Genomic DNA, 26,867 nt, shown 5'->3' on the forward strand with positions numbered 1-26,867 from the left:
ACACGGGTTTGAGCCCGGGTCCGGGTAGATCCCACATACAGGGGAACAACTATGCCCGTGAGCCACAACTACTGAGTCTGCGCTCTAGAGCCTGCGAGCCACAACTACTGAAGCCCACGCACCTAGAGTCCGTGTCCGTGCTCTGCAACAAGAGAAGCCACCACAATGAGAAGCCGCACGCCACAACAAAGAGTAGCCCCTGCTCGCTACAATTAGAGAAAGCCCATGCAACAACGAAGACCCAATGCAGTCAAAAATAAAATAAATTAAATAAATTTTAAAAAGAATGATTTGTAAAAAAAATAAATAATAAATATTGATGACGTAGAGAAAATAGCACAACATGAAAGTTATGAGTTAAGTTTTATTTGGGGCCAAATAAAGACTATATCCTGGGAGACAGAATCTCAGATGGCTCCAAGAAACTGTTCCAAAGAGGCAGGGGGAAGGTCAGTGTATATGTAATTTTGGTGAAGGGGGAGTACACGCAATCGAGCACATATAATTTTTGCAGGTTTCTGCTCATCTAATGCAGGCTCCGGCTAGTGACGTCACCATGAAGGATTTCAATGCTTCTCTAGACACGAGGAGATACAAGAACTGGGCTCATAAAATCAGCTCCTGAAAGTATCTAACTCTCTGAAGAGCTGTCCTGCCAGCTTCCCCCGAGCACAGAGCACGTTATTTCCGCTCTCCACCCTGAACTCCTTTCAGGGGGTGTTGAAGGTCAGCGGCTGCAGCAGCTGCACCAGCACCTGATTTAATCCTTGTCGAGGTAGACGGCAAGTGACGATCCATAGCGACAATACGCTCCAAATAATTTTATTCCTTTAAGACGGAAAAGTAAAATACAATAAATTCTGATTCTGACATGTTTAAACTATAAAACTTAACATAGTGTGTTTTACTACACTGTTTTTTTAACTCTTTTTTTTATTTTATTTATTTTTTTTGTGGTACGCCGGCCTCTCACTGTTGTGGCCTCTCCCGTTGCGGAGCACAGGCTCCGGACGCGCAGGCTCAGGGCCATGGCTCACGGGCCCAGCCGCTCTGCGGCATGTGGGATCTTCCCGGACCGGGACACGAACCCGTGTCCCCTGTATCGGTAGGTGGACTCTCAACCACTGCGACACCAGGGAAGCCCTGATTTTTTACTCTTTCAATACGTTTTCAACTAGATCCACGTTACCTGCACATCATCCGTGTATAGTCTGTTAGTTAAGGTCTTTGAACAAAGGAATAAGTGGATAATTCCGTGCGGCTGAGGACAAGGGGCGGAAACATTTCTCTTGGCAACTAAAAAAAGGGACATTTTTACAACCTTCCGGGGGCGTCTGAGGAAACTCAGCAGAGTCTGTCCGCGACGGTGAACTCTCCTGGTCGACCGCGCCCCAGCTCCTTCCCCGCGGCCCGAGGGTCCGGGGCTCAGCCGCGCCGCCCGCGAGGACACGCCTTGGGCGGAGCTCCTCCCGCCAACCGCCCCGCGTCCGGAACAGACGCCCCGCCGGGAACAGCCTCCACGCCGCCGGCCCCTCGGAGACCGGATCCGAGGGACAACAAGCGACATCGAACGTTACCTGAGAAGGTGGGGATACACCGCGCGGTGCGGCCGGAAGGGAAGACGCGGAGCGTCGAGGAACGGGCACAGCCCCTTTGCACCGGCCGGGGCGCGGGCGGGGAACGTCTTCCTACCGCAGACCAGCCAGCCCCACGCGCGGGCCCGCAACCGCCATGGCGCCTCCACTCCGTCCTCAGGGAAGACCGCCCATCAAGTGCGTGTGCAGTTGCGCATGCGCCCCATCGCCTGTGACATAGTGGCTTCGTGCCCCCCCTGCAGGCCCTTGGGGGAAGTGTAGGATGCTCGAAATAATTGGAGAACATGGGGCCCCTCCCAGCCAGGATGCTAAGTTACTCAAAATCTCAGTGCCCCAGCCTCTCTGCTGATGGCACTGGTGATGCTCTGATCCAGCCATGCCCGCTCTCTTGCCTGGGATGTGCCCCACTCTTTGGAGCCATGTCATCTGGTTTTTAGGTCATCCCCCCCAAAATGATAATAACCTCTATTCTATGCTACAATGACAGTATTCATTTCAGGTCCCTAGAAAAGAGCCACCAATTTCCACCATCAGATTCTCCACTGGATCTTCAACCTGTTAGACACAGAGGACAGCTGCTCTGCTTGGAATAAAATTCTCTATAGTACTATACAGAGTTGATCACAAACACAAATAACTGAAACAGAAGATGAGAGCAGAAAATCTATGGACTTCTCCTCATTTGAGAATAGGAGTCCACAGTTAATTCCAAGAAACCGTTAGCTATCTGAAGCAGTGGAATACAGCTTACATACCTTGGAGCTTGTCAGGGAGGGAATCAAACTGTGTTTTCCGTCATTTAGCAAATCCTCTCAAAAAATAAGGAAACAAGAAAAAACATTCTGCTTATGACCACCTTTATTCAATTATATTTTTATGCACAAGAAAGTAATGTAAAATACGTTAAATATAAAATATCAGAAAACAAAATGATAATGTATTTAAGATACACATTTCTAACATCCAAAATTATTTACAAAATTCAAAATCAGTTTCTTAATTAAACAAACTCATGAATTACATTTTGAAACTTATCCTTTCAGAACCTCATGTGGGATTTTCTGTTTTCAGACTTTGGAATGTAATTTTTCTTGAAAAAATGTCTTCAGAACATACTTTTGTTACAGACTTTAAAGTTAGCTGCTTAACAGATATACATGAAAATATCAGTTGTTTGAACCTTTCATAAACTTACACTCACATCATATAACAGCTCAACAAAGGCTTTGAAATAGCAAATGATTCTGCTTGTTGATTTTCTTCCAATAAGAGATTCAGGGACCCAGCAACCTTCGATTTGTGGATTGTCCAACAACAACATGTGCTTTCAACTACGGGTATGTTCCTTGGGTTTATTCCACTCAGTTGTAAAGGGAAAATGTATGGCAAATCAGGGAGCGTGTCTTCCAGGGCCTGAGCCTCTACAAAGAAAATATCACTTCCATCCCCAATTTACTTGCTGGGAACCACTCCACTGTGAATGATCTTCGTGCTTAGGGCTCCAGAGAATGTGGACCTTTTAGACACAGCAAGTGGGGGCATCAGACAGAGCTCACCTTTGAGGAGAGCCCTTCTTCCAGTGTTCATGCTGGTGCAGGGAGGTGGGGTACAGGCGCCCTCTCTCTTGCTTGTGCTAGGACATCGACAGGTATCTTGGTCACTCCTGCTACATGTCCGCCTACATCTGCCCATGTTAGGAAGCCTGTGTACCTGTGCGTGCCTGAGCTCACTCACGTCAACACCCCATCTACTGTTGCTGGAGCCTGAGAACCTGTCTGGCTGTGCACGTGCCTATGCAACTCTGCATCGAAACCCTCTTTATATAATTTGAAAACTGAAGCCCAGAAAGAGGCAGGGACTTGTCTAGGACACCATATGTGAGCAGAGGCCGGAATAAAAATGAGGAATCCAGCTCCCTAAGCCAGTACTCAGTCCCTCCCATCATGTTTGGTTTTGAAATAAGAGCCCTTAAGATCCTGGTGAATTCCTGCCAACTCGGCTCAGTTTGGGCCATTACTCTCTCCGCATCTCCATGCAGACACATGTATGTACAAATAGAAATAGGGTTAACAGCTGGGGATGATGCGAGGGTGGTTAGGGAAGAGAAAACAATATGTAAGTGTTGAGGAGAGCAAGAAGATGTTGGAGAGAGGTCTGCCATGGAACAGGGGCGTCCACCCCTCTGGCAGTGTGTCCAGAGGTCGAAAGAATGAGGGGGATTCTCCAAGTTCCCATAGTCCTGCCTGGGCGTGGGCCATCTCCCTCGTGTTCTCCAGCGGACAGGGCCTGGGGTCTTACAGTCCACCATTCTGATCTTCTAGAAACCGGCTGAGCACACACCCCATTCCCCAGTGTAGACAGTGCTGCAGGGGAGAAGGGCTTTCTTTCTCTACAAATTGTGTGCTTGCCGTGGCGGATTGCAAGTGTTCTGCATGCTTGGAAAGACTGCTGAGAAACTTGGTTCTCCACCACTGACCACTGTGTTCTGAGAGTTTGGCAAAATGCTTTCCACTTCACGGAGGTCCTGCAGAGGAGGGATTAGCTGGGGAAACGAGGCCTTGTGAGCACAAGGGGGCAGAGCCTCAGACCCAGAGCCAGGGTTCTAAGAAGAAGACCAGTCTTAGTTGGGACCTCGTGGTCCTCATTTGGGTGTGGGGATATCATTGTTTTGGCTGAGGTCATCCCTCACGAGCAAAGAGACACCACAGTGATGGACAAAACGGTGGGGGAAAGAAAGCTTCTGGGGCCACTTTCACTGCACTGCCCTGGAGCCTGTATGTTCTACTCTATGCCCCTGTGACTCTGAAGAGCTTCTGTGTTGAGGACACCCAAATAAAGGTACCAGTTTTTGAGGGGTGTGCAGGCCCAGGACCACAGTTGTAGTGCTGGTCACCTAGGAGCAGACAGGCTTTTGCATCACTGATGCCCACTGAGGGCCACGTAGAGGGCTTTGTGGTCCCCCCTGTTACACATACAACTTTAAACTCTTGTCAGTAGCATTCACCTCCATAGTCCAGCTGGTTAAAAGGGAGGAGGGCGCCAAGATAGTCACACATATTCCTTCAGCAACTATGCACCATGCACTCCTTCTCTGCCAAGTGTCCTTGTGTGGGGCACAAAGTGACCAAGAGTTCCCTAGTTTCCAGGAGCTCACAGCCTGGAGCAGAGATGGGCAAAAGTACAGGAGCAAGACATATGAAAGAAAAGAGCAAGTGTGAGACTGGAAATAAAGACTGTGCTCTGAGGGAGGTTTGGCGAGTCCCTGGGTAGGAGGGTCTCAGAGGCCTCACTGGAGTGACAGTTACGGGGACCAGAATGACAACAGCGAACCAACCCTCACACATCTGGGAGCAGCATGTCAGGGAGACGTCACCACTGCTGCAGGCACCTGTGTGCAGAGGTGAGTGGACCAGAGATGCTAGAAAGTGATGAGTAGAACTGGAGAAAAAACTGCGGGGGTTAGGGGGAGTCAGGAAGTCAGGGCCATATCCTGGGGTCTGCTAGACTGTTAGGTATCTGTTTCTTTCTAACAACATTTACCCCAAACCTTGCATCTTAAAATTACATACATTTAATAGCTCGCAATTTTTGTGGGTAAGAAATAGGGGCACAGCATAATGGACTCCTCTGCATCAACGTGTCTCACAGGCTGGGGCTGCAGCCTCAACTGAGACTCAAGTGACAGAGGATTTGGTCCCAACTTTACTCACAGTGTTCAGGATGCAGGTTGGATTTGGAGTTTGAGTTTCTTTCTGTGTGTTGACTTGGGCAATGCCTCGATTCTCTCCTTTGTATGGCTCTTTATATGACTGCTCAAAATATCTGTGCTTGATTCCTCAATTCAGGGATAAGAGAGAGAGAAGTGGAAAATTAGAGAGGGAATAAAAGGAAGGTGAGCGATTTTTGAAATTAAAGCATACACATGACATTCCATCACTTTGACTAAAATCTACTGATTGGGGTATTTGCTAACCACTTAGTAGTTACACAGGGGTATGTATAGGAAAGGTGGGGTCACTGGGTGCCATGTGGAGCCTGCCCACCACACAGGCCAATTTGAGTCACTTGACTCTCATTCAAATTATAACAGGAAACAACTGAACAGTTTTACTCCAAAGGGTGACAACGTGTGAATTTCTATTAATTTCAACCCCCTCATGCTGCTGACCTAAAAATGAGGCCAAAAGGGGAAGTGACAGTTCCAATATCACCTTCCTGAGACTCAGACGTCTTTTGAGTTATTTTATGCTGTGTCCCACCCCTTCTTGTAATTTTCCAGTCTCTCCTTTGTGCCTTAGACACACGTGACACTAGCCACAGCTGTTATAGATATTATCTCAATGCACATGGTGATGTTCCTAGAAAGGACATTCTAGCCTGATCTCCACTGTGCAGGTTGGAAGACTGAGGAACAGCTGAGAGGAGCAGGGTGTTTTCCAGGACACAGAACTGGTGAGAAAAGGGACTGATTTCAGTTCTATCTCCTGAAATTTAGGACCCTAGTTACATTTCCAGACAGCTGTGGCCAGGGCTGTGTCACCTCATCGTGTACAAAAAAAGAGGATGACATTGTGTGTGGGGGGGGCAGTTAACAGCCTAGAAGCAGATTTGGGTAGATTTGATGGAAGGGAGGATCCCAGGTAATAAAATCTTGAATAAGTGACCTCACTTCCTTGGTGAGAGGCCCCAACAGAACTTAAACACTGGTAACGAGACACCCACATTATAGGAAGAGCCCCCAAGAACTCACTCGACTGGAGACTCTCAAGAGAACAATCTATTCTGTTGTTCCCCACTTTTCAGAGGCTCTGGGCTGAGGGACTTTTCTGTCGCTGTGGACATTGCTCAGCCCTCATCACTGATACCTCTGGCCATTTGGCAGGAGGCACTGAAAGGTAACAGAGGGCAGCCCAGCATTGTTTGTGTGTGAAGGGGGTGGCGGGGCCAGGGAAGGAGGGGTACGGCCTTCCAGGGCAGGAGCAGGTTGTCAAGTGTCGGCAGCCTGGTGGGGGTGTGTCATGCCCAAACCCCAGTTCGTGGCTGGCAGGATGAGAGGTGAGCACTCGAGACCAAGATCATCTGCACACATGTTAAACCTGATACCTAGAGCTTTCATCTGCTCTCCCCCCTGGCTGGGGGGCTGGGGGACTTGACAGATGCCTCTCTGTTCCTGAACTGAGGAACAGAAATTCTCATGGGGACTCTCCCTGTGGCAATGTTCAGGTAGGCTCCTGATCACTCCTGGCCCAGCTACAAGACAGTGTCTTTGCAGAGCTCCACCCAGAGATCTTTGAGGAGCTGGTCAATGGGTTCAACTCTTCCACGTTTCTAAGAAAGGGGCAGGCCACCAACAACATCAAATTCTGGTCTTCAGTGAGAACAGGTGCAGAGGAGTCTCAAACCCCAAGACTTACAGGTGATCAGGGCTGGCCTAGAACCCAAACATGAATCTGGCAAGTGCCTGGGGTCCTCTGAGGAATGTGGTTTTCCAGGGCCTTCTGCTCCACATGAATAGCAGACCAAGCCTCAGGCAGCTTAGAGAGAATGTCATGCAGCCCTTGTTTTGGGCAGTTCCCTGTTTGACCTGCATGATCTTGAGTACTTGTTTGTAATTCCTAACCGTCTATTTTCTCATGTCTACAGTGGTGTTTGCTGATGACTAACTGGGATGATGCACTTAAAACCGGGAGGTGCTGGTGTTCCTCAGAGAAGAGAATGCCTTGAAGGCGTCAACGGTCTATTACCCCCTTCCACTTAAATTATACTTTTAAACATAGAACCTTTTTCAGGGTGGGCGCTCAGGTCCTCCTCTTGCACCAGTTCCTGCTATGCTACTAGTTTCTGGTCTGAACTCCACATCCTGATCCTACTGGTGATTTATGGTGTTGCCATTGTGTATATGTCCTTCCTTGTCTACACGGTGTGAAAAGAGACAACCCTGTCCCCAGATGATGCCTGAATAATGCTGCCCCACAAAACAGGCACAAGAAGAATCACGGAGAGTCCCTGGTACCAGCTTTCCCAGGTAGAAACATCACCTAATCAGGCCTTCACTACTGCCCAGCAGGTCCTACATGATCAGTTTCATAGGTGAGGGCTGCCCTAGCCACAGCATGGCGGGGAGTGCCCCACCTTTATCTGTGTGTCTTTGGAATGTCACCGCACCTCTCTGAGCTTCACTTTGGTCTTCTCACAAGTAGGTGGATAAAAGTATGAACCTCCTAGTGTTACTGTAGCAAGTCACGGTAGATGCTTGCCTGGTGGCTGGCTCTGCAGAGAAGGCTGCTGGCCATGCTGTGTGTCTTCACATATATATTTCTCTCTCCCCAGTGAAGAAACTCTCTGCCTCATCCAGCACCGGCCTGTGGTCTTTGTGAGTTTGGAAAAGCACATGACAATCACCCTGATTTCCTATTTGCAAAGAAGCTTTGTGTTTGCATCCATCTTGTTCTGGACCTAGTCCTTGGTGTGGACAGATTAGGAATTTCTGGGAGCAGGCAGAGGAGCTCAAGGTCCACCCAGATACCTGGGATGGTTCTGGTTGGCATTCACTCATTCAGCAATACAGATTAAGTACCCAGTACATGCAGGCATTTTCCTAGACACTAAATTTAAAGAATAAAACAGACACAATCCCTGGGGCTAAATTATAAACTGAGTTTCAGATCATCTCTCTAGACATCTTAAGTAGTCATGTCCAGAGTGCATGAGAAGTGATGCCCCCATGGCTGCCTCTGGATATGGGTGCTCCTCCCATATTACAACACAAATATGAACCACAGGACCAACTAAAACTCTGAGTGGTCTTGGGCTCACAGGCTCCTCTGTCGACCCAAATACCACTGTGCTAGGCCTCAGCACAGAGTGGGAGTCTGGAGGCTGTGCTGGGCAAGGACAGGCAGAACACTGGAGCTCACACACCTTTCAGTTCCCATAGGAATGCTTATGTCTGGGGGCTTCCCCTGAAGAAGCAAATGAGTCAGAAAGCTGTGGATAGGGTCCCAGCCTCCCTGGAATCAGAGGGGTTGAGTTGGCCCCCGAGAGACTCATTCCCTCCATAGCCCCATCTCACTCCACCTGCCCTCCCTACATCTACCTCCTCTGGCACCCATAACTGGGGACCAGAAGAGGAGGTGAGGTGAGCAACATGTTCACAAAGCTGTCTCAAGCTCAGTTCTATGCTCATGTGCATGGAGGATGGAGTATGCTGTGCTCATGACCTTGGAGAGAAGAATGTCAGTAAGAAGACCAGACTCACACAATCTCTGTCGGGCTCAGGCCTTCCAGTACAAGGATAACCACAGTGGGGTTGGAAGTGGGCTGAGGCCATCATCTGGGTCCAAGAGCCAAAGGAGGGTGCTTCGGGTGCACAGCATTGAGTGAGGCCAGGCATCCGGCTCTGCTCCACACGTGACTCTCCCCACGCTCTGTCTCTCATCCTAGGCACCTGGTTGTGTTAGTACCTGCAGCTTACCTGGCAGCCCCTGCTCTGCCCCTTTTTTAGGCTAAAGTTGGCCTACATGCAGGTCAGTTTGCCTGCCTCAGACATGAAACACCATGCCCCATTTTCCTGGTCCAGAAGGAGATTTTAGAGTTCACTGAGGCAAAGCCAAAGGGTAAGAGGGACTGCAGGCAGGGAAGATTCTCTGCATTAGGGTTTAGGGACTGGGTATTCCTTTTAAAGACATAGATGTTTCTGTTTGGGGGAAGACACAGGGAGTCAGTTACGTGGGTGAACCTTTCTCTTTATCCTGCTCTAGTGCCAGCTCCAAGGTTCTTTCTTGCTGAAGGGTCAGAAGATGGGTCAACGCAGTGTTAGAGACAGCTGCACCAGGACTCTGCTGGGCGTGCGGAGTAGGTTGGCGCTCCTGGTGGGCCTGGGGCCCCACACCTGCCTTTCCATGGCCTGGACTCCTATGATCAGGGTGCAGATCCCCAGCTCCACCACTTATCAACCACGTAACCTGGGCAAGTTCACTGTCCACCTGAGATCAGTAGAGATGGACAATGAGAGGACTTCCCACACAGTGGCTGTGCAGATTAAAAGAGGTAGAACAGATAGAACATCAGGCAGAGCCTTGTCCATTGCTTGGGAGAGGAGAGCTCACTGTGTGCAGCCAGATACCTGGGTCACCCCCCAATCTGCCCAGAGACTCAGCAGCCTCAGCACCTATTACACATCTGAAGTGCACTTAACCTCAAGGGGCAGAAACAGACAAAGCCCCTGGTTGTAGCTGCACAGAGGAATGTGCATTTGAACAAGGAATTAGAGCAGAAGGGTGACCGGGGTGGGTGGAAGATGCTCCCTTGGGTTGAGCAGAATTAAGCTGCCTTGTGGAGCTGGCAGTTAGTGAAGATGGGCAGGCTTGGCTATATTCTCCACTTCTGAGCTCCCACTGTCAGTGATGCCCCTGCCGGGCATGCAAAGACGGGGTGTGGCAGACCCATGTGACGTTCCCCCTGCTCCCCAGGCCGTGTTCAAGAAGGTGGCTCCCGCTCAGTGCCTGGGCTCCATCTGGTCCCAGAACACACATTTGGAAATGAGCACATGGCACAAACCATCCATGCCACTGTCACCCAGTTCAACAGTGTGGCCAAGTGCGTCATCACCACCTGCCTCAGAGACCTGGGCATGATGGCCCAGGAGAGGGCCTGGGTGGTGAAGCACTGTATGAAAGTGGCCAGGGTCTGCCATTGGAGTTCCAGCAGAGTACCTCTCCAGAGTCCTGGAACTGCCACTTCCAATGTAACAGATTTCAGGATTGAAGTCTGTGGTCTAAACCCCTGCACCATCCCTATGAGGCAGGAGATAGCTGGGTCCCAGGGTGAACAGCTGGAGTTTCTCCCCTGTGGACAGATACTCCAAAATATCAGGAGTGAGAGAGGAGGCTGGGCCCTGCCCAGATAAGAGATAAAAGAGCACATATTCCTCATTCTCGAAGTCAAGGAGACCTTCCCAAATACATGCAGAAAGGCTCATTGAAGGTCAAAAAGGGAGGGTGAGGGTTAGGGTTAGGGTTAGGGTTGGTGATGTCTTCGTACATCCGTGTTGCTCCCAACCTCCAGGCGAGTTGGAAAATATGAGAATGTACGACCAACGGGACACACGGAGGAGGACGCCAGGCACGGACACACTCTCCTGGTCACACAAAACAGCCCCGTGGTCCCCGTTACCCGAGGGGAACCACGGCGTGCTGGTCGACCCATCCAGTATAACCAAACCTTCCCAGAGCTCAGCGCCAGCCTCAGAAGCTATAGACCTGCTCGGCCAATCTCCGGCGACAGCATGAACTGCCCACCTCCCGGCGCCACCGAAACAGTCGCCGCCAGCGTCGCCGGTCTCCCGGAACACTGCCTCGGGCACGGCGGCTGAGTCTCAGCCCTCGCAATGGGCACTGAAGCTCCGGATGGAAGGGACGGTCTCAAAGCGGCCGCCACTTGGCGCCCGACAAGCGGTGGGAAACCCCGAGGGACGGATCCCGATTGCCGGCCGGCGAGGGTACAGCGCGGGCCGCCCAAACGCCCGAGTTCGTCCCGGGGCGTCCGTCTCGGCGCTAGCTCCTGTATCAGTACCGCGGGAAGCGACCCCGGCTACAGAAGAAGAGGGCGGGGGACTGGGAAGAGGTCGCCTGGAGGCTGCCGCGGAGAAGCGCTCCCCACGCGATTCCCGGCCGGGCGGGCGTACTAGCGGCCCACAGCGCTAGCGCGGGTCCCTGCTCCTGGGAGCACTTAGGGATTTTGCGGGGACTTGGGTTCCGTGGACTGTAAAACTGAAACTATAAAAGTACACGTAGAAAACTTGTATGAATGGTTTTTATTCTGTGGTTTCAAAATGGAGTGCTTGTAAAGCATTGTTTTTGCATGTTTTTTAAAAGTCCAAAGATCATCCAAGAAATGAATGATAAACTTGACCACAAATTCATCTTTACATATTCCACAAGCAAAGTCCAATGATAAGAAAGCGGTGTGTGAGCAACATTTGTGCAAATACATGTGTAATAAGATTACTGATATCAGAAATATTTAATATAAAAACGGAACATTCAGTAAACACAGCCATTAAGAGGGATCAGGTAAGGAAATTCTAGTATGTCTACACAATGCAATATTATTAATTTGTATTTAGTTTTTGATATTTTTACATGAAGTAAATCTATAGGTGTAAAGATGTTGACTTGGAAAGATGTTGATGATGGACTGTTCAATGGAAATAGCAAGTTGTAGGATTTCCACTGGTGCTAAAAATAAAAATTAAAGCATACACACACAAACACACAGGAGAGACTATAGCATCCATCTGATCCTACGGGAAAATATGACTCTGGAATCAACCACATAAATGTGTCATTCAGGAGAAAGATCATCTAAATCACCTTATTCATTCCTTAATCAAATTTTCATTTATTAACAACTATTTTCTGAGACCCTCCAATATTTCAGAATTTAAACTGTTATGAGGATTGAAAGGTAAATAATACTATGGCCTTACTTTCATAGACTTCTTCTTCTTAATACAGTAAATTAAATTACCCTGCAAAATAAAACTACTGATATTAAAAATTAAATGTAAATAAGGGTTTACCCATTGTATAATTCCAAAATTTTGCTACTAGTTTACAAAGAAAAGTTGGCACTTTACAAAGTAAAGTTGACATTTAAAACATTGTCAGTTCTGGATCCTTGATTAGGCTGTATATTTTCAGAAAGGCTGGGTTATTAAAAATACTGTCTAAAATTCTGAACTTCTGTAAAGTTGCACTGCAAGATTTAGAAAGAGTAAAGCTAGATTTCTTTTCCTAAGAGCCAGGTTTCCTGTTTACTGGATCATGAAATAAGTATTTTTTAAAATTAATTGTTTGGATTCAAAAATAAAGTTTTGAAAATCAATAATGGCTTTTATTAGAATAGAAAATCTGCTGCACATGTGCCTTAAAATTCATTTATCTGCCATTTTATTTGAACATCCATGGGGCACCATTTTCAAGAATACTGTACAAGAGGATCTCTATTTAAATCATTATTTTGGGCTCCTAATTTTCTCTTAGCTTAATTATAGAGAATCCAAAACACCCCAAATAACAGTATTGTCATATAGACATTTCCTGAAATGTGCTATAAGCTATATACATTATTGATAAAATTGAAATGAAATGTATTGATAAATACATAATAAAAAATGTATTTTGTTTCTGTTACTATTATGCAAGAATGCACTTTTAAGAAAGAAATGTTATACGACATGCAAGAAGCTCTGGAAGTTGCATGAAAATGCTTTTGTATTTAATAACCGAAAATTATGTAGTTCTAGACTTTGGTTATTTTTCTTAAGTTTTCAGTAGCATATTAAATTATGTATTCATTACTTCATCAATGTGACCATTTTTAGAGTTTGCTTTACTCCCAAGTGTAAATTAGAACTCATTAACTCCTGATAGTTTTCTATCAATAAATTATTCTTTTCTAAAAAATATAAATAAAATACATAAATTTATTTATTAAAAAAAGGGATCCTATAATGAAAGAAATTTCTCTTCTAAAAAGCAGTGATGTACAGGGTTAAAAGTTCTTGTGCAATGTGCAGATAAAATAAAAATGAAGTTGGTTGCTATTGTCATCTTTAGTGCAATTTCACCACTCTGGTTTTTTTCAGTATACCTGGAAAATTAAATCTGTGATCACTCTTAAAGTCATATCTTTTTTAAAAACATACATCTTTATTAGAGTATACTTACTTCGCAATACTGTGCTAGTTTCTGTTGCACAACAAAGCGAGTCAGACATATGCATACACATATCGCCATTTCCCCTCCCTCTTGAGGCTCCCTCCCATCCTCCCTATCCCACCCCTCTAGGTCATCACAAAGCATCTAGCCGATCTCCGTGTGCTATGCTGCTGCATCCCACCAGCCAAATGTTTTACATTCGGTAGTGTAAATACGTCGATGCTACGTTCACTTTGCCCCCCACGCTGTGTCATCAAGTCCATTCTCTATATCTACCTATTTATTCCTGCCCTGGAACTATGTTCATCAGTACCTTTTTTGTTTTTCTTAGATTCCATATATATGCGTTAGCATACGGTATTTTTTTTCCTCTCTCTGACTTACTTCAGTCTGTATGACAGACTATGTCCATCCACCTCACTACAAATAACTCAATTTCGTTTCTTTTTATGGCTGAGTAATATTCCATTGTATATATGTGCCACATCTTCCTTATCCGTTCATCTGTCGATGGACATTTAGATTGCTTCCATGTCCTGGCTATTGTAAATATCGCTGCAAGTAACATTGTGGTGCATGTCTCTTTTTGAATTATGGTTTTCTCAGGGTATATGTCCAGTAGTGGGATTGCTGGGTCATATGGTAGTTCTCTTTTTATTTTTTTAAGGGACCTCCATACTGTTTTCCATAGTGGTTGTATCAATTTACATTCCCACCAACAGTGTGGGAGGGTTCCCTTTTCACCACACCCTTTCCAGAATTTATTGTTTCTAGCTTTTTTGATAATGGCCATTCTGATTGGCATGAGGTGATACCTCATTGTAGTTTTGATTTGCATTTCTCTAATAATTCGTGATGTTGAACATCTTTTCATTTGCCTCTTGGCCATCTGTATGTCTTCCTTGGTGAAATGTCTATTTAGGTCTTCTGCCCATTTTTTAATTGCATTGTTTGCTTTTTTGATATTGAGCTCCATGAGCTGTTTGTATATTTTGGAAGCTAACCCTTTGTCTGTTGCTTCATTTGCAAATATTTTCTCCCATTCTGCGGATTGTCCTTTTGTCTTGTTTATGGTTTCGTTTGCTATGCAAAAGTTTTAAGTTTAATTAAATCCGATTTGTTTATTTTTGTTTTTATTTCTGTAACTCTAGTAGGTGGGTCAAAAAAGATGTTGCTGTGGTTTATGTCAAAGAGTGTTTTTCCTATATTTTCCTCTAAGTGTTTTATAGTGTCTGGTCTTACATTTTTAAGTCTTTAAACCATTTGGAGTTTATTTTTGTGTATGTTGTTAGGGAGTATTCTAATTTCATTCTGTTACATCTGCCTATCTAGTTTTCCCAGCACCAATTATTGAAGAGGTTGTCTTTTCCCCATTGTATGTTCTTGCCTCCTTTGTCATAAATTAGGTGCCCGTAAGTTTGTGGGTATCTGTACCATCCTGTACCATGGATCTATATTTCTGTTTTTGTGCAAATACCATACTGTTTTGATTATTGTAGCTTTGTGGTACAGTTTGAGGTCAGGGAGCATGATTCCTCCAGCTCTGTTTTTCTTTCTCAAGATTGCTTTGGCTATTCGGGGTCTTTTTTCTTTCTATACGAATTGCAATTTTTTTTGTTCTAATTCTGTGAAGAATGCGATTGGTACTTTGATAGGGATCGCATTGAATCTGTACATTGCTTTGGGTAGTATAGTCATTTTCACAATATTGATTCTTCCAATCCAAGAATATGGTATATTTCTCCATCTGTCTACGTCACCTTTGATTTCTTTCATCAGTGTTTTATAGTTTTCTGAGTACAAGTCTTTCACCTTCTTAGGCAGGTTTATTCCTAGGTATTTCATTCTTTTTGTTGTAATGGTAAATAGGAGTGTTTCCTGAATTTTTCTTTCTGATTTTTTGTTGTTGGTGTATAGGATTGCCAGAGATTTCTGTGCATTAATTTTGTATCCTGCAACCATACCAAATACAATGATTAGTTCTAGTAGTTTTCTGGTGACATCTTTAGGATTTTCTATGTGTAGTATCATGTTATAAGCAAATAGTGAAAATTTTACTTCTTCTTTTCCAATTTGGATTCATTTTATTTATTTTTCTTCTCTCATTGCCGTAGTTAGGACTCCCAAAACTATGTTGAATAAAAGTGGTGAGAGTGGACATCCTTGTCTTGTTCCTGATCCTGGTGGAAATGCTTTCAGTTTTTCACCATTGAGTATGAGGCTTGTGGTGGGTTTGTCATATATGGCCTTTATTATGGTGAGGTAGCTTCCCTGTATGCTCATTTCCTGGAGAGTTTTTATCATAAATCAGTGTTGAATTTTTTCAAAAGCTTTTCCTGCATCGATTGAGATGATTGTATGGTTTTTATTCCTTAATTTCTTAATGTGGTGTATCAGATTGTTTTATTTGCGTATATTGAAGAATCCCTGGGACCAATCCCACTTGATCATGGTGTCTGATCCTTTTAACGTGCTGTTGGATTCTGTATGCTAGTATTTTGTTGAGGATTTTTACATCTATGTTCATCAGTGATATTGCCCTGTAGTTTTCTTTCTTTGTGATATCTTTTCTGGTTTTGTTTGGTATCGGGGTGATGGTGGCTTCATACAGTGAATTTGGGAGTCTTTCTCCCTCTGCAATTTTTTGGAAGAGTTTGAGAAAGATCGGTGTTAGCTCTCCTCTAAATAGTATTCGATAGAATTCAATAGAATAGAATAGAATAGAATTTGATAGAATTTGTCTGTGAAGCCAGCTGGTCCTTGACTTTTGCTTGTTGGAAGATTTTTTTAATATAAATTTATTTATTCATTCATTTATTTAATTTTTGGCTGCATTGGGTCTTCACTGCTGCACACGGGCTTTCTCTAGTTGTGGTGAGCGGGGGCTACTCTTCGTTGAGGGGCACAGATTCCTCATTGCCGTGTCTTCTCTTATTGCTGAGCACGGGCTCCAGGCACACATGCTCAGTAGTTGTGGCTCACGGGCCTGGCCGTTCCGCGGCACGTGGGATCCTCCCAGAACAGAGATCAAACCCATGTTTCCTGCATTGGCAGGTGGACTCTCAACCACTGCGCCACCAGGGAAGTCCCTCCCTATGTGTTCTTCACCTTTGTTCAAACTTGAAAATTGAATGTAACATATGCAGATTATTATTTTCTTAATTGTAACTGTGTATTGAGGAGAAAGTGTATGATAGACAGAATGAAATGTAGGGCACTGGACAAGAAATGACACATTAGGGAGCTCGAAGCCCTCACTCCCCGCCAGTAACATCAATACAGCCACCAGGGTTTGTCAGCACAGGGGATCCAAGAAGTGGCAACAATGATCTCTTTTCTGCTCCCACCACTCTCAGACCTGGCAGGAGTACAGATTACCTGCCGATATGTGTGTGTGCGTGTGTGTTTCTTTTTTCTTCGTGCCACAGCTGGACTTGCTGTTTGAGCCTGCGTGTTTTTAGAAAGCAATGGCCATGTTGCGCTAACAATACAGTGGACCCTCCGTCGCTCTTGTGTCTTTGGGAGTTGAGTGCACACAAAATTTGTATGATGGATCAAGGCGCGAACTTCCAGTTGTCCTCTTGGCTCATACCTGCTATTTTAGGGGAATGTTCTTCCCTTGGGAAATCAGCTCAAAGGTTTTGGAGAGAAAGGCTGCACAGGTGAAGGGTGGGGTCAGCAACCCTCGGCATGGACGACTGGGCAAACCAAGTGAATTGCTGAGAGTTCCTGATATGAAGAAACAGGCTGAGGACATAGGGAGGCCAGGCCTGCAGAGTGAAAGTTCTTCTTGCCTGTAGGTAGCTCTGGGTGTGGGTGGAGGAGAGACATTGAGGGGTTGAGATGCCAGCTGCCTGTCCCTGGACTGCAGAAGGAGGGGGCAGAAAAGCAGGAAGTATGGCTCATGTTTGTTTCTGACACACTCATCCTTCTGGTTCTTGACTCCAGGCTGTAAGGAGGAATTTACTCTTGTTTTGCAAAGTTGCTTTACCTATTCCAATCCTCTACTTTTCCATTTACTCGTTTCAAAAGATATATATAAACTCGCTATTTTCATTAAACAGCTTGTCATCAACATTTTTTCCAAGTCAATACCTATACATCTAGCTCATTTTAAAAAAAAATCAATAAACCAAAGCACAAAGTGATATTACTGTATTGTCTGAATATACTTGAAATTTACTTACCTGGTCCCGCTCATTGGCTGTTTTCTAAATGTTCTGTTCTTAAGGAATACTGATATCAATATTCTTAGTACACATGTATTTGCACAAATGTTCCCACCTACCCACTTCTTGTCATTTGACTGTGCTTGTGGAATATGTAAAGATCAATTAGGTGGTCAAGTTATCAATCGTTTCCTCTATGGCTTCTGGGCTCTGGTTTTTATGTTTTAGTAACATCTCCACTCTGCAATTACAGAATAAATTGTCGTCCGTGTTTTCTATTGGTATGTTCATGGTTTCAGCTTGCAGTTCACGCAGTCCATCCCCCTGCAGAATTTTCCTTGTTTACAGCGGCCGGCGGCCCAGGAATAGCGTGAAGAGCGCGTCTCCTTCGCGGCAGCCTCCCGGCACCATCCTCCCAGCTCCTCGTCCCCCGTCTGCTGCCGGGGTCGCGCCGTGTCGTGCCGAGCCGGGCGCTAGCTCCGAGGCGGACTCCCCGAGACGAGCTCGGGCGTTTGGGCAGCCGGCACTGCACCCTCGCCGTTCGGCGATCGGGATCCGGCCCGGGGACATTCGAGCCGGTGGTCGGGCGGCACCTGGCGGCCGCTTTTATATCGTCCCTTGTCTCCGGAGCTTCGGCGATCTTCGCGAGGGCTGACATTCGGACGCCGGGCGCGAGGCAGCGTTCCGGGAGCCCGGCTATGCCTGTGGCGACTGTCCCGGTGGTCCCGGGGCATGGGCTCCTCCTGAGTTCGCTGGAGATTGGGTGTGTAGGTTTACGAGGCTGTGAGCGTTGCCTCGCTCCCTAGGGAGGTGTGGGGGTTGCCTGGCTTGGTCGACCAGCAACCGCCCGTGCCCCTCCAGCCACGGGAACTGAGCGGACTCGACCCTACCTGGGCCGCCCGCCGCGTTGTGTAGGGAGATGTTCTTGCGAGCCCTCCGGAGCGCCTGAGGCTTGATGGTCCGTCCTTCTGAGTCACTTTAGGAGCGTTCATTTTCTACCACTTCTGTCCACCAGCGTCCCACTGCGGACGTGGGGAACGCACCAGGCACGGGCGTTGAGGCCGTTGGAGGGCCCGATGTGCTTGTTGGCTGGCGCGCTTGTGTCCCGGTCTCCGGGGCAAGGGCGCTTGCTGCTCTCGCGGGATTTGGACGTGCAGACATGCATAATGTGAGGCCGGCGCTGCGCTCCCTAGAAGTCGTTGAGTGGTGGGTCTGCTCGGTTCGACCGGCACTCCCTTGTGTCTCTTGCTAGTGAAACGCCCACATTGAAGCATGTGGTCAAGAGAGAGTATCCATCCCCGGAGTCGTCCGTGTGGCCCGGTGGTCGTATTTCCGCTTTCCAAGTGTCGCCTGAGAGTGGTTCAAAGTCTCCTACGGACGTGGACGCCAAGTTTCCGCCGTCCTTGTTTCTTGATCCTGTTCGCCCTTATTCCCAAATATGTTTTTCTCCGCAGTGGGTAGGGCCCGAATGGCATAACGAGGAGGCACTGGAAGTGGGACCACGGCCTTCACGTCCTCCTTCTCACGAGACCGCCACGCCCCATCCAATAGGACGCCCGGTGCTGCTTCTTGGCCGCCTTGGGAAAATAGTGCGTCCCGGTCCCGTCGCCGTGGTGGAGCTCCTCCCCTGCGGTTACTTTCTCCGAAATCCGCAAGAAGCGGTCATGGGGCTCCGCAGATGGTATTCCCCTACAGGCCGAGGTGCGTCTACGGGGGAGCGCCCGGCGTCCCCACTTCTGTTGGCCTCGTCGGCGAAGCGCTTGTGTGGACCAGGTCCTCTCACCACAGGTGAAAACAAGGACATTCGCAGGCGAGAGGGAGGGCGATCCAGGCGCAGCCACGGTTCCGCCTGTGGCTTGGTGGTTGGAGAAGCCTAACAAATGGGGAAATGGGGAGGAGCTTGGGGCGTCTGGTGATGGTCGTAGGAGGCACGAGGTGATGCGCGGTCCTGGGTGGGCGCGGTTGTCAGAGGCTCCTCGTGAGAATATCATACCGGAATGGCCTCTGAACGCGCGTGTGGACGAGGAGACAACCCGGGGAGAGAAATGGGACCTGTGGTGGGCCAGAGGGGATGAGTTCGGAGGGATGGAGGCGCATCTTCTCTTCCGTGCCATCCAGATCTATCCCGGTGGTTTTTCCTCCATTTGGTTGTTACCTGGCGTCCGCTGCTGCAAGGACGACTAGATGACCATACAGCGTTGTCCTGGCAAGAAACAATTTCAGTGACTTGAGAACTTGTTTTGAGATCCACTAGTGTAGACACTGGTGAAGTGAGAAATTCTGAGATCTACAGAACCGAAAATTACTATTGTCGTTACTCAACTGTATTGTAATTACCATTGTTTGTAATTAGTGATAAAACTGAGTAAAGTTGAGTCACACAGTAGCCGATTAATTGGAGATGATCAAAGAGGGGTTTTCAGTATTTCTAAATCCTGCTCAATGGGCAGAGGTCAAGGTGGAGACAGCAGGTATGTGCCAGGTAAGGCTGTGACGGGTGTGAGAATAAAGAGAGGTGCTGAGCAGATTATGGAGGGTTTCTGAATGGTACAAGAGGCTGGAAAGCATTCTTAAAGATATGTGGGGGGACAGATCTGGTAAGTTGCAATTTACAGAAAGAGAAAGACTCATTGCTAGTCTCCACAGAAGCATTCAGTAACAGAGTATCTTATCAAATGCTCTCAGTTAAAAACCCTCCAGGTAATAAATCCTTTAGAAACATACCCTACACATTTGCTAGCAGCAGAATTATGCATTGCTGCATTGTTTGTAATATAAACGGATTATTGAATATCAGCGTGCATCCCAACGTGGATTGGCAAAGTGCATTGTAGTACATCATCCATTCCGTGCACTGTCGTGCAGGAAACGATGTCTTGATAGAGGATAATTTGCAAGATACTGTCAAATGAATAAAAGCAAGCTATAACAACACCGTGCCCAGTCTTCTACTATTTGTCTTTTTAATTAGGGTGCCAAGGAGAAATGTATATTCATATTTGCTTGTATGCACATAAAGACACTCTGGATGTTTGCTGTGGGAAACCAGATACATGGCTACCTGTGGAGGGCAGGGGCTCCTGGGCAAAGAAGGAAGGCGGTGCGGGGCACAATGTAATGCAATTTTCAGGACCTTCAACCATGTACATGGATTACAACCTCTCTAGAAATCCAAGAAATTGAATTTTTTAAACCTCCAAGGATTAAAATGCATTTACTATTTCTACCGAGTACATGTCAAGTTTGTTTTACCAGGGAGAGCTATGCCTTCTCTAAAATGTCTACTCAAGCCTTCCATGGTGATTTTGACTATTTTCCCTTACTTTGGTAGCAGACAAAGAAAACCAGGGGAATCAATGGCTGTGTAGTTCCTCAGCCCCTGCAGTGGCTCCCCTGCGTTTTTCTTTCAAATACTTTATACACTGTGTTTTTTGGTGCTATTTTCATGTTTTATTTGCAAGAAAGAGGATAGAGGAGAAATAAAGCTGTATTAGGGTTTTCCTAGGGTTGCCAGAACAAGATAGTGCAGACTGGGAGGCTTAATTTTCTCACAGCTCTGGAGGCTTTGAGTTCAAGATCAAGGTGTCTACAGGTTCAGTTTCTTCTGAGGCCTCTCTCCCTTGCTCGCAGGTGGCTGCATTCTTGCTGCAGCCGCAGATGGACTTAACTCTATGAGCTGAGTGTGCATGGCTGTGTCCTAATCTTCTCATAGGGGCACAGCTCTGGATTAGGGCTCACCCTTGTGACCCATTTTAACTTCATCATCTCTCCTAAGGCCCTATTCCCAAATACAGTCACATTCTGTGGTACAAGTGTCTGGACTTCAATATATGAACTTACAGGGTTTCAGTTCAGACCTGAAGGGAAGCTGCTCCCCGTTGGTTGAAGCAGAAATCTCAGAGGAGAGAGGAGTCTTCCCACATGGCCTAGAACTTCTTGACACAGCCAAGTCATGACCCATAAGCCTGATTCCGTGGTTTTGCATGTCTCTGTGACAGAGAGTGGAGGTCAGGGAATGAATAAGGAATTATGTCCTCAGTACATTGTCACTAAATATTTCTGCCTTTTGGAGGCAATGTGTTCACAAAAGTAAAGAAGTTATGTTTTGCTCAGCAAGTTCTCGGCTGTGGGAGTACACAACGCACTGAGGAATCAGCCTAAGTGTCTCCCATATCCTGATCAGGCCACGGACACAGGAGCAGGAGACAGCCATTAGAGGCCACAGCCTTGCTGGGAAGCAGGTGCATCACCAGTTTAGCTCAATCAGATCTGTGTTCTAGGTGCTGAGCTTGAGGAGGACGTCAGTCCTGGGACAGTGTGGACACAATGCAGAAAAATTACCTTAAACCCTGAGTCATACTTAAATAGAAAAAATGTGAGATATTAATTCTTATTGCCTCCACTGAGCTATAAACTTGGTGAAGGTGACTATTTATACATTTCACGTCTTAGTCTCCAGAAAATTCCACATGCTGGAATCCTGGAGACTCTCAATAAATATTTGTTACTTTAATGAGTGGTGTGTGAGAGAGCTACCTGATTTTTCTTGAAGACTCTTGTCCTATGATAATTTACAAAATCCAGAACACTTGGGAGATATGTTCTCCCTTAAGTATCTGATGGATACTGTGGACCCTCCACCTAGTAATGCACATGCACAGACACAAACACATTGCTGCAGTCGGCCTCAAGTGTTCTATTTCCGTCTTTTCAAGCTCATAGACCAACCCTTTAGCCTTCTATATATATGGGCTTTATACTCGTTTTGCGTGTGTGGGTGTGTGCGTACATCAAGAAAGAAAAAGTTAATGGATTTGAAGGGAGAGAACACATCATGTAGCTCCTGCCCTCTCTCAAGCCAACCCGACAGCAGATAAACTTAGGACATAGGCATTCTCCACGAGGACCATCTCTTTTCCCCAGGTCTTTATTTTTCTTTATTTTTAACATCTTTATTGGAGTATAATTGCTTTACAGTGGTGTGTTAATTTCTGCTTTATAACAAAGTGAATCAGCTCTATAGCCTGGTCCTTATTGATTAGCACCATTCTCATTGGAGGAAGAATGGAACTCAGGAGGGGGACCAAGTCCCTCTGACTTCCCTGGCTCAGGGTGCAGAGGGTGGGAGGTGTGCCCCAGCCCCTGCCCCTGCCCCTGCCTCTGTTTACTCCCTGAAAAGTAGGGGCCACAGCCTCAGCTGCAGAAGCAGAAGAGCCACTCCTCTTCTCTTTGCTTATTGTTCTCATGCAATATCTCTTCCAATATTTTCACTTTCAGCATATGAATGTCCTTACTTCTGAGTGAGTCTCTTGTAGACAACATATAGTTGGACCCTTTATGTCTATCTTGTCCATCTTTTTTTTAATGTTATTAAATATTCACCTATATTTTAGTATGAAACTTATAATTTTATTTCTTTATATTTAAATCTTTAAGACATACATAATTTATCTTAGTATCCAAATTGGTTTAAAAACAGCCAGTCCTGACTCTGTATATTAAATAATTCAACCATTTTACACTTACTTAAAACGACATCCCTATCACATATTAAATTTTTGTTTTTCCTTTTCCTCCTATGTCATAAGAATGTCCACAGGAACTGAATTTAGTTGACTTCTTTAACTGTATAGAATACCTAGTCATATTATATGAGAAGGCCATAGCAGGGGAGAAATATAATTCTAATTCTACACACTAGTATGTATTCTAGACTGACTAGTCTCTTTCACTGACCATCAGACTATTTCTACTTGGCTTTGTATTTCCAGTGAAGTTACACTTTCATATCCGCATGGATAGCATGGCTTAAAATGCCCTGTACATCCTCAATATACCTGTAAATACATTTATCAACATCATTCGGTGTCTACTGTGTACCATGCACCAAGCTAAGGAGTGAACCAGACAAATACAACTCTTCCCACAATGTGGCATGAATATTATCTGGTAGAAGACAATCCTTAAATATTCACACCAATAATCCATCACAGCTGTGTTTGGTGCTACAAAGTATACCCTTTGCAGCTGAGAAGTCTCGTTTCCAGATCTGTTCACTTCTGCATACTTTGAGTGCACAGCCGATTTCCAATTCCCAATGAAAAATACCAGAAGGAACTTGGAGAATTATCTTCAGCGTATTTACAAGATGTTATAAGCTAATGAGAGGAGTAGGAAAAAATAGTTAAAACAAACCCCTAAAATATTAGGCAACAAAGTCTCATGAGCTCAATGCACTTGGAGACAGTCCTTTAAACTCTCAGGTCTATATCCTGAGCAAAGCCAGTCCCATGGCAGATGAGGTCCCAAACAAGTTAAATAAGATCAAGAATGTGGCAGAAAGGCAACTCCAATGCAGGATAATTTTGCCGTTTGAAAGGGAAAACCTGTTACTACCATTTTATGTACTGTGACCTATTTTCCTGGGATGTCCCTATTCTCTACAATGAATAGGTTTCAAAACTGTGGGCAACTGGAAAGAATAATGTTAATAGCCGAAACAAACAAAAAATTCCTTTATGAGAAAAAGAAAACCAAAAAAAAAAACACAAAATTTTCCAACCAGCAAATTTTACATGCATTAAGATGCTACAGAGTCACTGACAGTGATTAAACCACAGAGCACCAGTTTTCCAGCTGAAACTGGAAAGGATTTTTTTTTAATTAAAGTAGATATGTCTGAGGGCATCTAAATATAAGTAATTCTTTTCTTTGTAAAAAATTTCTCCCTCAGGGTGGGATAGGGAGGGTGGAAGGGAGACGCAAGAGGGAGGGAACATGGGCACACACGTATACATATAGCTGATTCACTTTGTTACAGAGCAGAAACCAACACATTATGTAGAAACTATCCTCCCATAAAGATGTTTAAAAAAAAAATTCTCCCTCACTGAACCCATTTTGATGGTAACAAATAAATGTGACTTTAAAATAGCCTAAAAAAAACCCCAACATAAGTTTTTGTTTGTTTTTTGTTTTTTTTCAGTACGCGGGCCTCTCACTGCTGTGGCCTCTCCCGTTGTGGATCACAGGCTCCGGATGCGCAGGCTTAGCGGCTATGGCTCACGGGCCCAGCCGCTCCGTGCATATGGGATCCTCCTGGACCGGGGCATGAACACGTGTCCCCTGCATTGGCAGGCGGACTCTCAACCACTGCACCACCAGGGAAGCCCCAAGAGGCCAATTTAAAACAAAAACAAACGGGTAACTTGTATTTTTACTTTAAAATAAGTTTGAGATTTCTGAAGTCTATGTTGATGAAAGAGGATGTCAACAAATTCACTCATCACCATACATAAAGTTAAGCTTTCTAAACTAAATCTCTTTAGCATGAGATCAGAAACAGTCTGCTCTTAGAAGATCCCCAAATGCTATCTCTTCCAACTCTTTAAAAGCTAGCTTGTTTCTCCAAGAAGCAAAATACATTCATTTTTGCAAACAGGCACCATAGGTATCTGAAATGCAAAATAACCAGCAAGCCACATTCTTTTTCACAGAATTAGCAGGAACTATCACCTGTTTCTCAGATTGTTTATGTCCCTGTTTTCTTTTTTTTCACTGGCAGGACGGTCCAGAACCTCTATTTTGCCTTTTCCATCTTCTGAATTAGGAAGCTTAATGGTATCGATGGTGACTTCACCTTCAGAAGAGGTGCTATCATCTTCATCCTCAAATTCTGAACTGTCCTCTGAACTGTCTTGTGAATTCTCTTGTGAACTGTCATCTTCTTTTGAATCAGACTGATTCATCTCAAACAAGGTCATATCCATTTGCATAACTTTTCCGAGAGTGTCAATATTTTCAATATTGAAATGACCAGGTGGTGCAGCTGACATTTCTTTCCTTAACTTTTCGTTTGCCTGAGCCATCTGTGGGAGAAAGCTCTGTACTTGGTCCAATAGGGGACTCCTCTTTTTCCGAACTTTTTGAAGAGTGGAATTCTTTCTGGAATTAGGCTTGGAGTTGATGACCAACTTGTCCCGTATACCTCCGTGGCCGACACTGCCCGCCGTCAGCACCTCCCTGGACACCGAGACCCCGGAGCCGTCCCAGGAAAACGACGAACAACTCGTGTCAGGCTGGGATTCGCCGCGGGCCTCCATGCTGCTCGCCCGTCTTCAGAGCAGCCCCTCCAAGCCCGGATGCCGGATAAAGTCTAGGGACATCTTTGTTTTTTAACTGATGAGTTTAAGCTATATATATATATATATATATATATATATATATATATATATAAAAATTACTGATATGAAATGACATTTAATTGCCAATTTGTTTTCTGTAATGTCATATAGCTTTTCTGTCCCACATTTTCTCACATACTGACGTCCTTTGTTCTTACTCATTGTACTGACTCATTTTTAAAATTAATTTCTTTGGCTGTGCCAGGTCTTAGTTGTGGCATGGGGGAACTTTGATCTTCTTTGCAGCATACGAACTCTTAGGTGTGGCAAGTGGGATCTAGTTCCCTGACCAGGGACTGAGCCCAGGCCCCCTGCATTGGGAGCGTTGAGTCTTCACCACTGGACCACCAGAAAAGTCCCCTGACTTGACTTACATTTAATTTCCTTCTGTGTATATTCTATAGATATTAAATTTGTGGACACCATGGAGATTACATATAAAATCCTATCAAACTAGCTTAAACTGATATCAACATAATTTTAATCACATGCAAAATCTCTATTACATCTCCTATTACATTACACATTAATTACATATTATTAATGTCACAAGGCACATATGTATACATTGTTTTCTGTTAATGTAGATGTACGAATTAGTTATTTGGGGATGCTATAACAAAATGCCACAGCTTGGGTAGCTTATAAACAGAAGTTTATTTCTTATGGTTCTGGAGGCTGAAGTGTGAGATCAAGGTGGTTAGGTAAAGGTCTTTTCTGAGTCATAGACTTTTCATTATATCATCACCTGGAGGAAGGGGCTAGAGAGCTCTCTGAGGTCTCTTTTAAAAGCACACAAGAGACTTCCCTGGTAGGCCAGTGGTTAAGAATACGCCTTCCAATGCAGGGGACATGGGTTCGATCCCTGTTCAGAGAACTAATATCCCACATGCCAAAGGGCAACTAAGCCCATATGCCGCAACTATTGAGCGTGTATGCTGGCTCTAGAGCCTGTCTGCCACAACTACAGAGCCTGTGTGCTGCAACTACCGAGCCCCCATGCCACAGCTAGATATGAAGCCTGTGCGTCACAACAAAGATCCCACGTGCTGCAACTAAGAGCAAATGCAGCCAAATAAGTAAATAAATACATATTTTAAAATAAATAAAAGCACACAAATCCTATTCATGGAGGCTCTGCCCTCATAACCTGAGCACCCCCCAAAGGCCCTACATCCTAATACCACCACATTTGGA

At 45.5% G+C, this 26,867-nt stretch overlaps 1 protein-coding gene across 1 annotated transcript; it reads right to left on the reverse strand.

Moving 5' to 3' along the window:
• Nucleotides 1-17,960: 17,960 nt before the first annotated feature.
• Nucleotides 17,961-25,589, reverse strand: LOC307181192 (NOP protein chaperone 1-like; the record flags this gene model as incomplete). Its single annotated transcript, XM_079946607.1, has 3 exons — nt 17,961-18,239; nt 19,014-19,176; nt 25,003-25,589. The coding sequence occupies 3 exons, from the start codon at nt 25,587-25,589 to the stop codon at nt 17,961-17,963; spliced, it is 1,029 nt and encodes a 342-aa protein (XP_079802733.1).
• Between the last annotated feature and the right edge of the window lie 1,278 nt (nt 25,590-26,867).

Source organism: Stenella coeruleoalba, assembly GCF_951394435.1.
Source record: "Stenella coeruleoalba genome assembly, contig: scaffold_75, whole genome shotgun sequence".
In the NCBI taxonomy this organism is placed as follows: domain Eukaryota; kingdom Metazoa; phylum Chordata; class Mammalia; order Artiodactyla; family Delphinidae; genus Stenella; species Stenella coeruleoalba.